The sequence below is a fragment of the Pituophis catenifer genome, unplaced genomic scaffold (genome assembly GCF_029215685.1).
Source record: "Pituophis catenifer annectens isolate HBS135680 unplaced genomic scaffold, rPitCat1.0.hap2 SCAF_3, whole genome shotgun sequence".
NCBI lineage: Eukaryota > Metazoa > Chordata > Lepidosauria > Squamata > Colubridae > Pituophis > Pituophis catenifer.
Window position 1 is genome coordinate 74,274,023 of NW_027256883.1, and position 14,115 is coordinate 74,288,137.

The 14,115-nt window shown below is 39.9% G+C and overlaps 1 protein-coding gene and 1 pseudogene across 1 annotated transcript in view; one reads left to right on the plus strand and one right to left on the minus strand.

Moving 5' to 3' along the window:
• WRNIP1 (WRN helicase interacting protein 1) overlaps positions 1-2,328 on the plus strand; it is a 33,078-nt gene extending 30,750 nt beyond the window's left edge. Inside the window, exon 7 of the mRNA XM_070940739.1 lies at positions 1,258-2,328. Coding sequence (XP_070796840.1) covers positions 1,258-1,533 — 276 coding nt within the window. The 3' untranslated portion in view covers positions 1,534-2,328. The remainder of the gene's footprint in view (positions 1-1,257) is intronic.
• Positions 2,329-3,643: 1,315 nt separating this feature from the next.
• On the minus strand, positions 3,644-11,941 carry LOC139316008 (leukocyte elastase inhibitor-like; annotated as a pseudogene).
• Positions 11,942-14,115: the final 2,174 nt, after the last annotated feature.

Here is a 14,115-nt window from a genome sequence, read left to right on the forward strand (position 1 = left end):
TCTACAGGTAGTCCTCAATTTGAAACTATTCATTTAGTGACTGTTCAAAGTTACAATGGCACTGAAAAAAGGGACTTATAACCAGTCCTCATATTTATGTCCATTGCAGCATTCCCTAGTCACATGAACAAAATTCAGGTGCTTGGTATTTACAATGATTGCAATGTCCCAGGGTTATGTGGGATGTGGGTTATGTCTTCCCAGCTGACTTCTAGCAAGCAGAGTCAATAAAGGAAGCTTAATGTGATTCATTTAACAGCTTCAGTGATTTACTTAACAACCATGGCAAAAATGTCATAAAATCGGGCACGATTTACTTCACATCTATCATGATTAACAATGGAAATTTTGGTCCTAGTTATGGTTATAAATCGAGGACTACCTGTACAGTAATTGTGCTTCCTTCTATTGTATATAATTATTAAACTATATAACTAGTATTGTAACCTTGTATGTTTTTCCTAGGAATATATGCCATTGAGTTCAATTTATGAGGTACAAAAGCTAACATTCCAAGAATGGAATGTTCCAGAAAACTCTGGAAACAGTCATTCCTCTGATTCATGGCAATCATTCCAAAAATGTTTTAGTAATTTCAAAAGTTAATTATTCTGAACCAGAAACAATTTGTAGTATTCAAAGACTGGACCAGGTACAGATTTTCACAATCTAGAATAGTATAACTAGTCCTGAAAAAAAAAATAGAATATTCCTAATATTGATGAAATGTTCCATTCCTGGAATGTTAAATTTTGCACATTCAGCGTTTACTTTGCTCATACAATTATGTTTTGCAAACATAGGCCCTTTCTTCCTGCCATTCTGTCAATTCCGTCTGTTCAATAAAATGTAATCATACTCTCCAATGTCAAGAGTTTAGTAACTAGTCCTCGACTTACGACCACAATTGAGCCCAAAATTTATGTTGTTAAGTGAGACAGTTAAGTGAATTTTGCCCCCATTTTACAACCTTTCTTGCCACAGTTGTTAAGTGAATCTGATTCCCCATTGACTTCGCTTGTCAGGAGGTTGCAAAACAGGATCATATGACCCCCTAGACACTGCAACCGTCATAAATATGAGTCAGTTGCCAAGCTTTTGAATTTTGATCACATGATCATGGAGATGCTGCAATGTGTGAAAAGCATTCAGAAGGAATTTTTTGTAGTGCTGTTGTAATTTCGAAAGGTCACTAAAAGGAGGGCTACCTGCACTTTCCCTTGCTTCTTTAATTGTCCCTTTCTTTTTGTTCCATAGGTCTTACTGGCGCAGTGTGTAGTCTATTTTGCCAGAGCACCAAAGTCTATTGAAGTGTACAGCGCGTACAGTAATGTGAAAACATGCCTAAGAGACCACCAAGGACCACTTCCGCCTGTCCCTTTACATTTGCGGAATGCACCAACCAAGCTCATGAAAAATTTAGGTTATGGTAAAGGTTATAAATACAATCCTATGTACAAGACTCCTGTAGAACAAGAATATCTGCCTGAAGAGTTGAAAGGGATTGATTTTTTTACCCGAAGCAAAATTTGATGGAACACCTGTATTCTCATACACGATTCATAATAATCCTGTAACATTTTTTTTAAAAGTTCATTTCAGTTTTAAGAAAAAGTATTTTTCCGGGCTAGCCATATTAAACTGATAGCCTCAATCTGGGATGCCTACCTTTTTGTATTAAATAACATGTATTCAATCATCTTTGGTACAAATAAAACAATTTTGGGGATATTCTACTGTTCCAATTTGAGACAAAAAGCTGCTCAGCACAGATATAAATATACGCATTAATGTTGTCAGAGGTTCCTTAAAGAAACTACACCTTTTCTACACTACTTGTGTAGTCAGAGGAAAATATGTGTTCTATTTAAGGAACTGCTCCTTTTCCACTTGAAGTCCAAATAGCTGCACATTCCTAAACCATTTTATACTGCAAAGAATATTTTATTGCATATTTTATGCAAAATGTAAGAATTGTGTGATAACCTTGGATAAAATACATATTATATAGGTAAAGAACAACTAAAATCATTTGATTTAATCAAGGATATGAAGAGCATTATTTCAAAAATATAAAAAATAAGAATTGCCCATCTTAGCTAATATTAGGCTTTTTCCATGGGACTAATAGAAGTATATATTTAATACAATCCATAGAACTTAGAAAGGCCTAATTTTGACTTGTGTCCTTGATTGGAGCTTGATTTATTCCAGTCTATAAAGATATACTGCATTTGCACCTTAAACTGAAAAAAAAACTCCTTATAATTGAAATGTAACTTGAGAAAATATTTTTGAAACTGTGAAAATAAAGTTAATTTACAACCATTGCTGTTTCCATTTTATAATTGGAAATTATTATAATAATAATATAACTAAAAGACTTCAGTTATAATATTGTAAGCACTCTGTTGTTTGGTCTGAAATCTTATACTGTATTCCTGAGATTTTGTTTTGCTAGCCTGGAGCTCCATCTGTAGATAGTTGTAAGAGGCGGGGAATGGGCTGGGAAGGGAAGGGAAAGTAGTCATAAAGGCAAAATCATTGGCACCTTAGGAGAAAGCATGGGGGGGGGGGGGCTCTCTTAAATATTTAAAGCAAGAATGCCTCTAAATCAGGAGTGTCGAACTGGATTTCTTCAAGGGCTGGGACAGCATTGTAGTTGACCTCCACGGGCCGGGGAGGGGGAATGGATGGCAGATGTGACGGACAACTGCTGAAGAACTCTGCCAGCCAAAATGGGGCCCAGAGGGCCGTGTGCGGGCCCCTGCACCCAGTTTTTTGTAGCACAGGCACGGTGGGCCGATCCTTTGCTATTTCCAGACCAGCCCCAAGGGCCAGATCTAAGCACCCTGGGGCCGGATTAGGCCCAGGGTCCTTGAGTTTGACACCCCTGCTCCAAATTATCCAGGCAAAATGAATTAAACTGAATTGTAGAAGTGACAACCCCTTCAAAATGTCATTAGAATTTCTTTGACACCTACCTTCAATAAATCAATGCCTGAAGGATGGACAACAATATATAGTTCAGATTTACTGAGCAGAGAGAATGTGGACAAAAAAAATCAGAAAATTAGTAGATTGAGGTCACTGGTGATTCGTATGTGAACAATTCTGCGTTTACTGAACAATAAGAAAAGTTGTACCAGAACTCCTCATAAGGTACTAAGACAAGTGCCAAATTGCTTTGCATTTTTAAGAACAAAAAAGAAGACACTTTCTGGATTCCATATTATCAATGATTTTCAAGGACCAAAGAATCTGAACCAAAGACTCTTACATTATATTGAATGAAGGCCAACTTTATTTCAGTAATTCATATGTTATTTGTTTTACAAATACAATGCACAGTAGCTGCCACTTGCCTGAGGGCTTCCAAAGAGCTCAAACTACAATTCCCAGAATTCCTAGCTAGTTGGAAATTAAAGGAACTCCAGTCAAACAAACCTTGAATGTCCTAGATTAGAGATGGCTACCCTTTAGAAAAAATGTCACATAAAACCTGGCTCAGGCTCAGGAGTTCAAAAAAAATCGAAGATGGAAAATATCTGGAGGAACCCAATTTGTTCAATTCCCCCAAGCAGGCAGAGAAACAAGTATTTGCTAGGACGCTGGAAGTTGGTTTTATGACTTATGATACTCTTTATGGAGAAGCAAATCTACCAAAGAAAAGTATCGTGTTTGTTGGATTATGACGGATAAAAAATAGGAAAGGATGGTCAGCAATAAAATTCTTCTCCAAAGACCCACAAAGTAAAAGAATCATAGCAGCAGTAGCTGCTGCTGCTTCAGTGCCCACTTCATTTACTTCTAGAAAGGACTTGTGAACAATTTTAGACACATGGAGATCCTGAGCTCCTGACATTCCAGACAAATCAGCCTTGCCACTGTCAAACAAATCTACTAGCCCCAATGCTGCAAAGTAAGATTTAAGATCATAGTTTTCTTCCAGCTGAAATTTAGGTAGATGTACATTGATGTCCACGCTGGAGTTCATATTTTTGGGATGGGTCCATTCTTGCAGTTTTTCCAAAGTAAGCTGCTTCTCCAGCTAAAAAGGCAAAGAAAGAAAAGTAATTATTTGCATCACTGTGGTACAATATATCCATTTCAGCACAGAGAAATGTGTTGCTGAAAAACAGGACATCACTGACTTCAGTATGAATTAGTCGGCAGTGCCAGAGAGCACATTTCTCTACCCCAGACATGGTCTTCACCTAACGAGTGCAAAATGGTTTCTGCCTCATGTTAAACTCTTTGCAGCTTTAACAGATGATCAGATGGAAAAAAAAATAATGCAGAGTTTATAGCATAAACATTATTAGAAGTAAACATAGATTTTTTAAAAAGTAGTTTCAGGCAAAACCATGGTTGTCCTAGCCAAACGTAATATAAAAAGTGTTTGTTTTAAAGATACCTTAGCGTTTACTATTTAAGATACTATTTAAATCTAATCCAGATCTAATTTATTTTCAATTCTTTCACCTGAGATGATTAGGGATTCATAATGTCTGGGACAAAAAGGCAGAGAACTTGAAGATTTTCTGGAAGTCCCCAGAATAAGGCAGCCTGTCTTCAGAACCCCACTGTGGAGCCACTCAATGCATCACATAAACCACAACTTTGTCTACGCGCATGGGTGATCCTTCCAAGTATTCATGTTGTATTTAGAATAATTTTGTTTAGGACAAGAATTTTACAGCAATAGCAAGAAACAATAGAATCACCTGTTCCAGGCCTGTGGAATTATCCTCAATGCTGTCAGGCAAAAGGATGATCATGCTAAGATCCTCTCCCTTGTATGGCAGTTCTAGCACATGACACTTGCATTCAGGGATATAACCAATGGGAAGCTTCTCTTTCATAAACATCATCTTCACATGCTTCTTTTCTGTCTGCATTATATTAAGAATATCAAGTGACGAGCTTATTAAACAACGAAGAAATAAAGATTCTGTATGCATATGCTGAAGATGACAGAACTAGTTCTGGGAAGTGGATCTTTGCAAAACTGTATTAATATATAGCTGTTCTTTGGAATCATACAACTCTTTTAAGCTAAATAAAATTCATTTCCAGGTAAGGATAAACAGGACAAGAAAAGCAATTTAAAAATTAAACCAAGGAAAAAAAACATACCTATAGTATAAAAATATAAAAATTGCTTTATTGTTTTCCTTTGTGTATTAGAGCAAATAGACAAATAATTTCAGTGAAGTATTTCAGAATGGGATTAGGTTTATACGAAAGTTGAGATTTGTAACTAGTGATTAGGCTCAAAGGAACTGATATAAGGCTTCAAAAACATGACTACAGATAAGTTAGGATTATGTTTTCAGCGCTATGATAAAAGCTTGATAACGCTTCATGCGATTGCTTATTGCTACACCTGCCTAAAGAACAAGTTGTTGTTACAGAAGACAGACAAAATAAACATTTACCTTATTTAGTCTAAAAGCCTTGTCTTCAGTATCTTCTTCTTTAAATGCCTTTGCCCAGTTGCCTTTAAAGTAGACAGCATTCACCAAAACCAATTTAGTCATTTCATTGATGGATCCTTCAGATAACAACTCTGGGATTTTACCTTGATGGAGAAATTTCACTGTTAATTAGCTGTACAAAGAACTGAGACTTAAATAGTATTATCAATGAGACTAATGTAAACGCACTTGTTAAATGTATTTGCAATTATCTTGTAAAAATTTTGTTTTTTTTAAAAAAATCATGAATTAGCAAAAGGTACTGTATAGTAAATGGCACTGACTGGCCATTTCTGTCATGTGCTTATGGTGCCACAACTCCAGAATCAATCAGTCAATCGTCAATCAATCAAACAATCAATCAATTAATCAATCAATCAAAATAGAGCTGGAAGGGACTTTGGAGGCCTTTTAATTCAACCCCCTGCTCAATCAGGAGACCCTATACCATTTCAGACAAATGACTGTCCAGTCTCTTCTTAAAAACCTCCAGTGATGAAGCAGCTACAACTTCTGAAGGGAAACTGTTCCACTGGTTAATTATCCTCACTGTTAGGAAGTTTCTCCTTAGTTCCAGGTTGCTTCTCTCCCCATCCATTGTTTCTTGTCTTGCCCTCTGGCGCTTTGGTAAATAAGTTGACCCTCTCCTCTTTGTGGCAACCTCTCAAAATACTGGAATACTGCTATTAATGGAACACTGCTAATACTGGAATACAAACCAAACCCAAAATAACCCCAATTTAAAATAAAATCCTCTTTTTAATCAATATATTAGTAAAAACATTCAGTGTTTTTAATATTCATTTGCTGAGGTAACATCAGCCCCAACACTCCTGGCTTTCTGGAACAGTCTTAAAATCGGATTCTGCTAGCTGCTCTGGAGCCCCGACAGGAGATTCTATGCTGTGGGGTGGCTGATGGGATAGAGAGAAGAACCCCATCCTCTTGTCTCCTGTCTTATTGGCTTTTGGCCTATTTATTCTTTCTAAACATTAATTATTTTGTATTGTCTTTCTCTCTTTATCATTTTATAAGATCCCCAAAGTCACTTAAAAAGTGAGATAAGCAGCATACAGTATCAATTTAATTAATAAAATAAAAGAATGTGAGTTGCATTAAACAGATCCATTGATACGTAATGTCCTGTTTTGTTGTTTTATGTTTTATTAAATTTGTATACCGTCCTACTCCCGAAGGACTCAGGGCGGTGAACAGGCACAGGATAAAATACAGAAATACGAAAGTTAGAAACAATTTAAAACCAAATTAAATAATTTAGCCCACAACAATTAAAATCCCAATAATTTAAAACAAATTAAAATTTCAGTTTAAAAAATTTAAAAGATTTAAAAGAAAGGGGAGAAAAATTAGGCCAGGCCAGCTTGCTGGAATAAGAGGGTCTTAAGAGCACAGCTGAAAGTGCGCAGATCCGGGATCCTCTGTATCTCTGGGGGAAGCTCGTTCCAGATAGTAGGTGCCCGCACAGAGAAGGCCCTCCCCCTGGGGGCCGCCAGTCGACACTGCTTGGCTGACGGCACCCGGAGGAGCCCCTCTCTATGAGAGCGTACCGGCCAGTGGGAGGCTGTTTATGGTAGTAGGCAGTCCCGTAAATAACCAGGTCCTAAGCCATGGAGCGCTCTAAAGATGGTAACCAAAACCTTGAAACACACACGGAAGACCACCGGGAGCCAGTGCAGCTCACGCAGGAGAGGTGCGCCATGTTGCTCCCATAACCACCTGCGCGGCCGCACTCTGTGCCAGTTGGAGCCTCCGGGTGCTCCTCAAGGGGAGCCCCATGTAGAGAGCATTACAATAGTCCAGGCGGGAGGTGACAAGGGCATGAGTGACTGTGTATAGGGAGTCCCGATCCAGAAAGGCGAAACTGGCGAATCAGGCGAACCTGATGAAAAATCCTCCCAGTCACAGCCGTCAAGTGCTCTTCTAAAGACAGCCGTGAATCCAGGAGGACACCCAAGTTGCGAGCCCTTTCCGTGGGGGCCAGCGATTCGCCCCGATAGTCAGCGATGTCGTCAACTGACTATATCGGGATGTCGGAAACCACAGCCACTTGGTCTTGGATGGGTTGAGCCTGAGCCTGTTCCTCCCCATCCAGATCCGCACAGCCTCCAGACACCGGGACATCACTTCAAGGGCATCGTTGGGGTGGTCCGGGGTGGAGATGTACAACTGAGTATCATCAGTGTACTGATGGTACTTCACCCCGAAACCACGGATGATCTCGCCCAGCGGCTTTACATAAATGTTGAACAGAAGGGGTGAGAGGACCGACCCTTGCGGCACCCCACATATGAGGGGCCTCGGGGTCGACCTCTGCCCCCCTGCCAACACAGACTGCAACCGGTCGGAGAGAAAGGAGGAGAACCACCGTAGTACAGTACCCCCCACCCCTAATTCTTCCAACCGGTGCAGCATGATACCATGATCGATGGTATCAAAAGCTGCTGAGAGATCTAATAGGACCAGGACAGAGGAGCAACCCCTGTCCCGAGCCCTCCAGAGATCATTGACCAACGCAACCAATGCTGTTTCCATGCTGTACCCAGGCCTGAAGCCCGACTGGAACAGATCCAGATATGTCGTTTCATCCAGGTACTGGGGGAGCTGTTGCGCAACCACACTCTCAACAACCTTCACCACAAAACGAAGGTTGGAGACCGGACGATAATTAGCCATCACTGCTGGGTCCAGGGAAGGCTTCTTGAGGAGAGGCCTCACCACCGCCTCTTTCAAGGTGGCAGGGAAGTCACCCTCACCCAACGAAGCATTTATAATCCCCTGGAGCCAGCCTCGCGTCACCTCCCGGGAAGCCAGCACTAACCAGGAGGGACACGGGTCCAACAAACATGTTGGGTTCCATCAGGCGCCTGGGGCGGAACCATCTTACCGGCTCCACCTCCCTGCGGCGGGGTGCAGCGGTTCGAAGGTCAAGACGAAGGAGAGAATGATCTGACCATGACAAGGGCTCGGTAACTATATCCCCTATCTCAAGATCACTCAACCACTGTCCAGAGACAAAAACCACATCCAGCATGTTTCCCCCCATGTGGGTAGGGCCATGAATTAATTGGGTCATTTTGGGGTGCTTTTTCGGGGGGGGTCCAGTAACGCTCCAACGAGTCGCTGTCTCCCCCATACCCCTCCCTGCTCTGGCCGCCACTGGGGGGGGCGCGCCAAGGCAAACCAGCACTGCCCCGACCTTGCTCCAGCCTCCCGTTCGCCGCCGCCATAGCCTCGCGGCATTTTTTGGCTCCAACCGGCCACGCAGATCGTTCGGAGGAGCTCAAAAGCTCACAACAGGCCGCCCACTCATTCCTCTTGCTGAGCCGGGGCCAACAGCTGATATTTGGCCCCCCGAGAATCCTCAACAGGCCCTACCTCTCCCCCGAGGCATTGGAGCTTCACCTACGAGCCGCCATCTTCACGCATGCTCAGAGGAATTCCTGCTTGTTCTCTGTATGCTCTCATCTTTCTTAGTCTGTCTCAGGAAACAGTCTAAGGGCAAGGACAGTGTGGAACTTCCATTTATTGTGTCCTGTGTATCTGTGGGTTGTTCCCAAACTTGTGTTTTATCTGACTTGTTATGCCAGCCCAAAATACCTTTTATCAAGATACATGCTGCTACCTGCCCTCTCCGGCTTTGTCTCACATTTCCTTAAGGAAACAGAGTTTTTCGAGCCGCCTTTCAGCTGTAAAGGCGGCTCTTTACGGGCGACGGGGCTGGCGGCCTCAAAAGACCGTCTGGTGGCGACGGAAGCCAAACCGGCTTATTAACCACTACACAAAAAGAACTCATTCTGTAAGATTAACTTTCCAAATTATTATTTTGCTTTCTCTTTGATCAATCCTGGAAATTGGTCTTTTATGGCAGCAAATAAAAGTAAAGGTTTGACTTACAACGAAAAGATAAAACTATAGTTCTAATTTTTTTTTTCTTTCACCTTCAGTCTGCTGTTCAACCCATTAGTTAATTTCCTTTTTTGCCTTGTCTGGAGCATTCGAGAAATCCACTGTGGATAATTCAGCTCCATACAAATTCTGGGTTCTAGTCAGGAAATCCTATGAAAATGAGACATATAATATTTATAAATTATAAAATTATAAAATAAATATAATTATTATGGATAGCAAGCAGGGAAGCATTTATATTTAATAAATAATAATAATCACCATCTCCGATTAATTACTCTCCCTGTTCCTACTTGTCAGCCTTTGCCTTCATCAGTCATGCTGTAGAATTTTCTAACTGCATTTAAGCAAGTACTCATAATAGCATAATGAAGACATGTCTCTTTCTAAAAGGCTGACATAGTCTGTGTTGAAATTTTCCAATTCACTGTGATGATAACCATGTTTAGGCTGAAAAACACAACTAGCCTGAAGAGAAAAAGTGGACACAAGAAGGATGGCTGTATGTGGATGAAAGAGAGAAAAAGAATGAACCTATAAATCTGCATATTTCATAGCTGGGATGGAATGTGCACGTGGAGAAGCAATAGGGGTGGGGGTAGGAAATTTTAGCAAAACACAGTGTTTTCCCAGAAAGGCACCCAGATTAGTCTAGGGTAGCCATACCCTGGGATCTCTCAGGATATAGTAGGTTAGATGGTTATAAGCTCCATTTGGCCAGATTCTGTCCATTAGGTATAAGAAAATGAATGACTGGATGTGATTGGAGTTCACTCAGTGGTGAAATCCATTTTTTTTTTTACTACCGATTCTGTGGGCATGGCTTGGTGGGTGTAGTGTGGCTTAGTGGGCACGGCTTGGTGGGCTGGCAGGGGAAGGATACTGCAAAATCTCCATTCCCACCACACTCCAGGGGAAGGATACTGGAAAATCCCCATTCCCTCCCCACTCCTGGGGGAAGGATATTGCAAAATCTCCTTTCCCACCCGACTCTGGGGCCAGCCAGTGGTGGTATTTGTCGGTTCTCCGAACTACTCAAAATTTCCGCCACCGGTTCTCCTGAACCTGTCAGAACCTGCTGGATTTCACCCCTGATCTCACTGTATCATCGTTGGGCTGGGCTGACCATAGCAGTCCTAATTAAGAGAGATTAAACATTCACTTAAAGCAAAGGATAACTGTATTTATGAATATCATTGTCTAATAAAATTTGAAGCCATTCTGATGGTCCATTTATTATTGATGTTTATTTATTTAGCAATCTACTTACAGACAAAAAGTTGGAAGTTTTTTCTCCATACAATCTATTAGCAAGTTTCAGAATCTAGGGTGCATTACTCCGGTTAATTTTAGCATTGAGCATGTGAAATACTGAATGAAGGTCTCCAATACCATCAAAATGAAGTGTCTGCATGGAAAAGATAAATCCTACTTTAGTACCAATAAGAACAGTGAAATTAGGCTTAGTGCAAAAATAATTTTGTCTAAGAACAATGGAGACATTTCAGAAATCTACAGACTCACAGGTAGAAAGCATACACAAACAAACAAACAGTACAATGGACCATCTTTGCAAACATAGGTTTCATCTTAAAAGAGGCGCATACAATATCTAAGATTAATATGATGGGTTATATATATACGAGGAAAAATTGGGGATTTACCAAAGCCTGAAATGTGTTTACTATATATTCTGTCGGGAAAATAACAAAATAGGTTGCTTTATTCGAAATTACCTTAGGGTATCAGTTACAGAATCTATGTAGACTACGGCACAAAACTAATTGGAACGGATAAGGAAAAAGTTGAATGTTAGTCTGATTTTCGTAACAAATGATTTTTTGAAAAGCATAGCAAGAGAGTAGACAATGTTTCCTTTGAATGCAACGGACAGCATCAGAACTTTTATTTTCAATTTTGTTCTTACATCCTTATTGCATACAGGTGGGACAACTATATGTGGAAAATCTAAACTAAGGGTTTTCAAACTTTCTCACAAAGTCTAACTCTAACCTGTCAGTTAAGAACCTCTGGTCAATATGCCAACTTTAGTGATAGAAAATTGGTGCACTATCTATCATCTATCTATCTATCTATCTATCTATCTATCTATCTATCTATCTATCCATCCATCTATCTATCTATCAACTCCCTTATTCTCTTGAAAATTGTTTATTCAGCATAACATAGTAAAAACCCTGGATTAATCATTAACATAATTCTTCATGTTAAATCCAAACATAACTTCCCTCTACTAGGGACGATCTTTCAAATAGATAGCATTTAAAATACAACTCTCCTTACAAAACAGTCACAATTCTTCATATTAGCAGACATACTAACATGTCAGTTAAATACCTCCTGACCTTCAAGAGTTCTGAGGCTGTGTTACCCCACGCCCCAAAGGCAATCATGGCCAGGGCGGAAGATAAACTGAGCGGAGAAAAGAAAACGTTGCCGGTTGGGTTGGCTTCCTTCAACTTTTGGAAAAGATCCAGAGCAAACTGTGAATTTGCATTAGCCAGTTTATCCATAGTGACCACTGGAAAGCTTAAAAACAAGGAAAGAAAGAAAGAAAGAAAGAAAGAAAGAAAGAAAGAAAGAAAGAAAGAAAGAAAGAAAGAAAGAAAGAAAGATTCCTCAGGCACTTTTGAAACTATAGCACCACTGCTGAGCAATGAAGACGGGAGAGTAAGGGCAAGCTTTAAATACCTTTAAACCCCAGAAGGAGGGGAGAGGAGAGGGGGCAGGGGGAAAGGTGGTAGGGAGAGAAGGAAAACCGAAAGTGTCAGGAGTAGCAATATATATATATAGTCTTCTTGTTAGGGAAAAAATACCCCAAATCCATTATATTTTTAGAAATAGCCTTGATATCTAAATCATCCCTCGATGTTGCTTGTCAACCACATGTCAGAAAAATGGAATGTAGTAACCACTTTATTGCTTGGAAAAAATAAAGGGCAAACAGGAAAAAGGGGTACAGGATTAAAAATAGTAATAATTGTTTATAACTTTGTTTCACAGAGGAGAGGAGAGAAAAGGAGGGGAGAGGAAAGGAGGAAGGGGGAAAGAGAAGGGGGGGGAGAGAGAAGGAAAACTGAAAGTGTCAGGAGCAGCAATATATATATCGTCTTCTTGTTAGGGAAAAAAATACCCCACTCCCAGTGTATTTTTAGAAATAGCCCTGATATGTAAATCATCCTTCAACGTAGCTTGTCAACCAAATGGCAGAGAAATGGAATGTAGATACATTATCCACTTTATTGCTTGGAAAAAATAAAGAGGAAACAGGAAAAAGGGGCACAGGATTAAAAATAGTAATAATTGTTTATAACTTTGTTTTACAGGGGAAAATTCAAGAGCAAAACATGAAATCATTAAATCTAAAGGACTGCTATCCTTTATAATAAAGGGTGTATGGTCACTAGAATTATAAATATTATCTACCGTGCATTCAGAAAGTATTCAGACCCCCTTCACTTTTGTCAATTTTGTTCTGCTGCAGCCTGATTCCACAGTTGTTGAAATTCATTTGTTGTTTCCTCATTAATCTACATTCAGTATCCCATAATGACAAACTGAAAACAGAATTTTAGAAATGTCTCTAAATTTATTAAAAAGAAAAAAGCTGAAATATCCATACTTATGCCATAATACTTGGCTTAAGTATTCAGGCTCTTTGCAACAATGCATGAAATTTATCTGTGGTGCCTCCCAATTCTCTCACCCCATTTTACGACCTTTCTTGCTGCAGTTGTTAAGTGAATCACTGCAGTTGTTACCTTAGTAACATGGTTGTGGAATGAATTGGGCTTCCCTACTAAGTTTGCTTGTCAGGAGGTTGCAAAGGGGATCATTTGACCGCCCAGGCACTGCAACCGTCGTAAATATGAATCAGTTGCCAAGCATCTGAATTTGGATAATTTGGATCACATGATCATGAAGATGCTGCAATGTATGAAAAGCATTCAGAAGGAATTTTTTTTAGTGCTGTTGTAATTTCGAAAGGTCACTAAAAGGAGGGCTACCTGCAGTACATCTCCCTTGCTTCTTTAATTGTCCCTTTCTTTTTGTTCCATAGGTCTTACTGGCGCAGTGTGTAGTCTATTTTGCCAGAGCACCAAAGTCTGTTGAAGTGTACAGCGCTTACAGTCATGTGAAATCATGCCTAAGAGACCACCAAGGACCACTTCCGCCTGTCCCTTTACATTTGCAGAATGCACCAACCAAGCTCATGAAAAATTTAGGTTATGGATATAAATACAATCCTATGTACAAGAATCCTGTAGAAGAAGAATATCTGCCTGAAGAGTTGAAAGGGATTGATTTTTTCAAACAAAGCAAAATTTGATGGAACACCTGTATTGTCACACGCGATTCGTAATAATCCCGTAATATTTTTCTTAAAAGTTCATTTCAGTTTTAGGAAAACTGTATTTTTCCAGGCTAGCCATATTTAACTGGTAGTCTCAAACTGGGATGCCTACCTTTTTGTATTAAATAATATGTATTCAATCATCTTTGGTACAAATGAAACAATTTTGGGGATATTCTGCTGTTCCAATTCAAGGTAAAAAGCTGCTCAGCACAGATATAAATATACGCATTAATGTTGTCAGAGGTTCCTTAAAGAAACTACACCTTTTCTACACTATTTGTGTAGTCAGAGGAAAATATGTGTTCTATTTAAGGAACTGCTCCTTTCCAC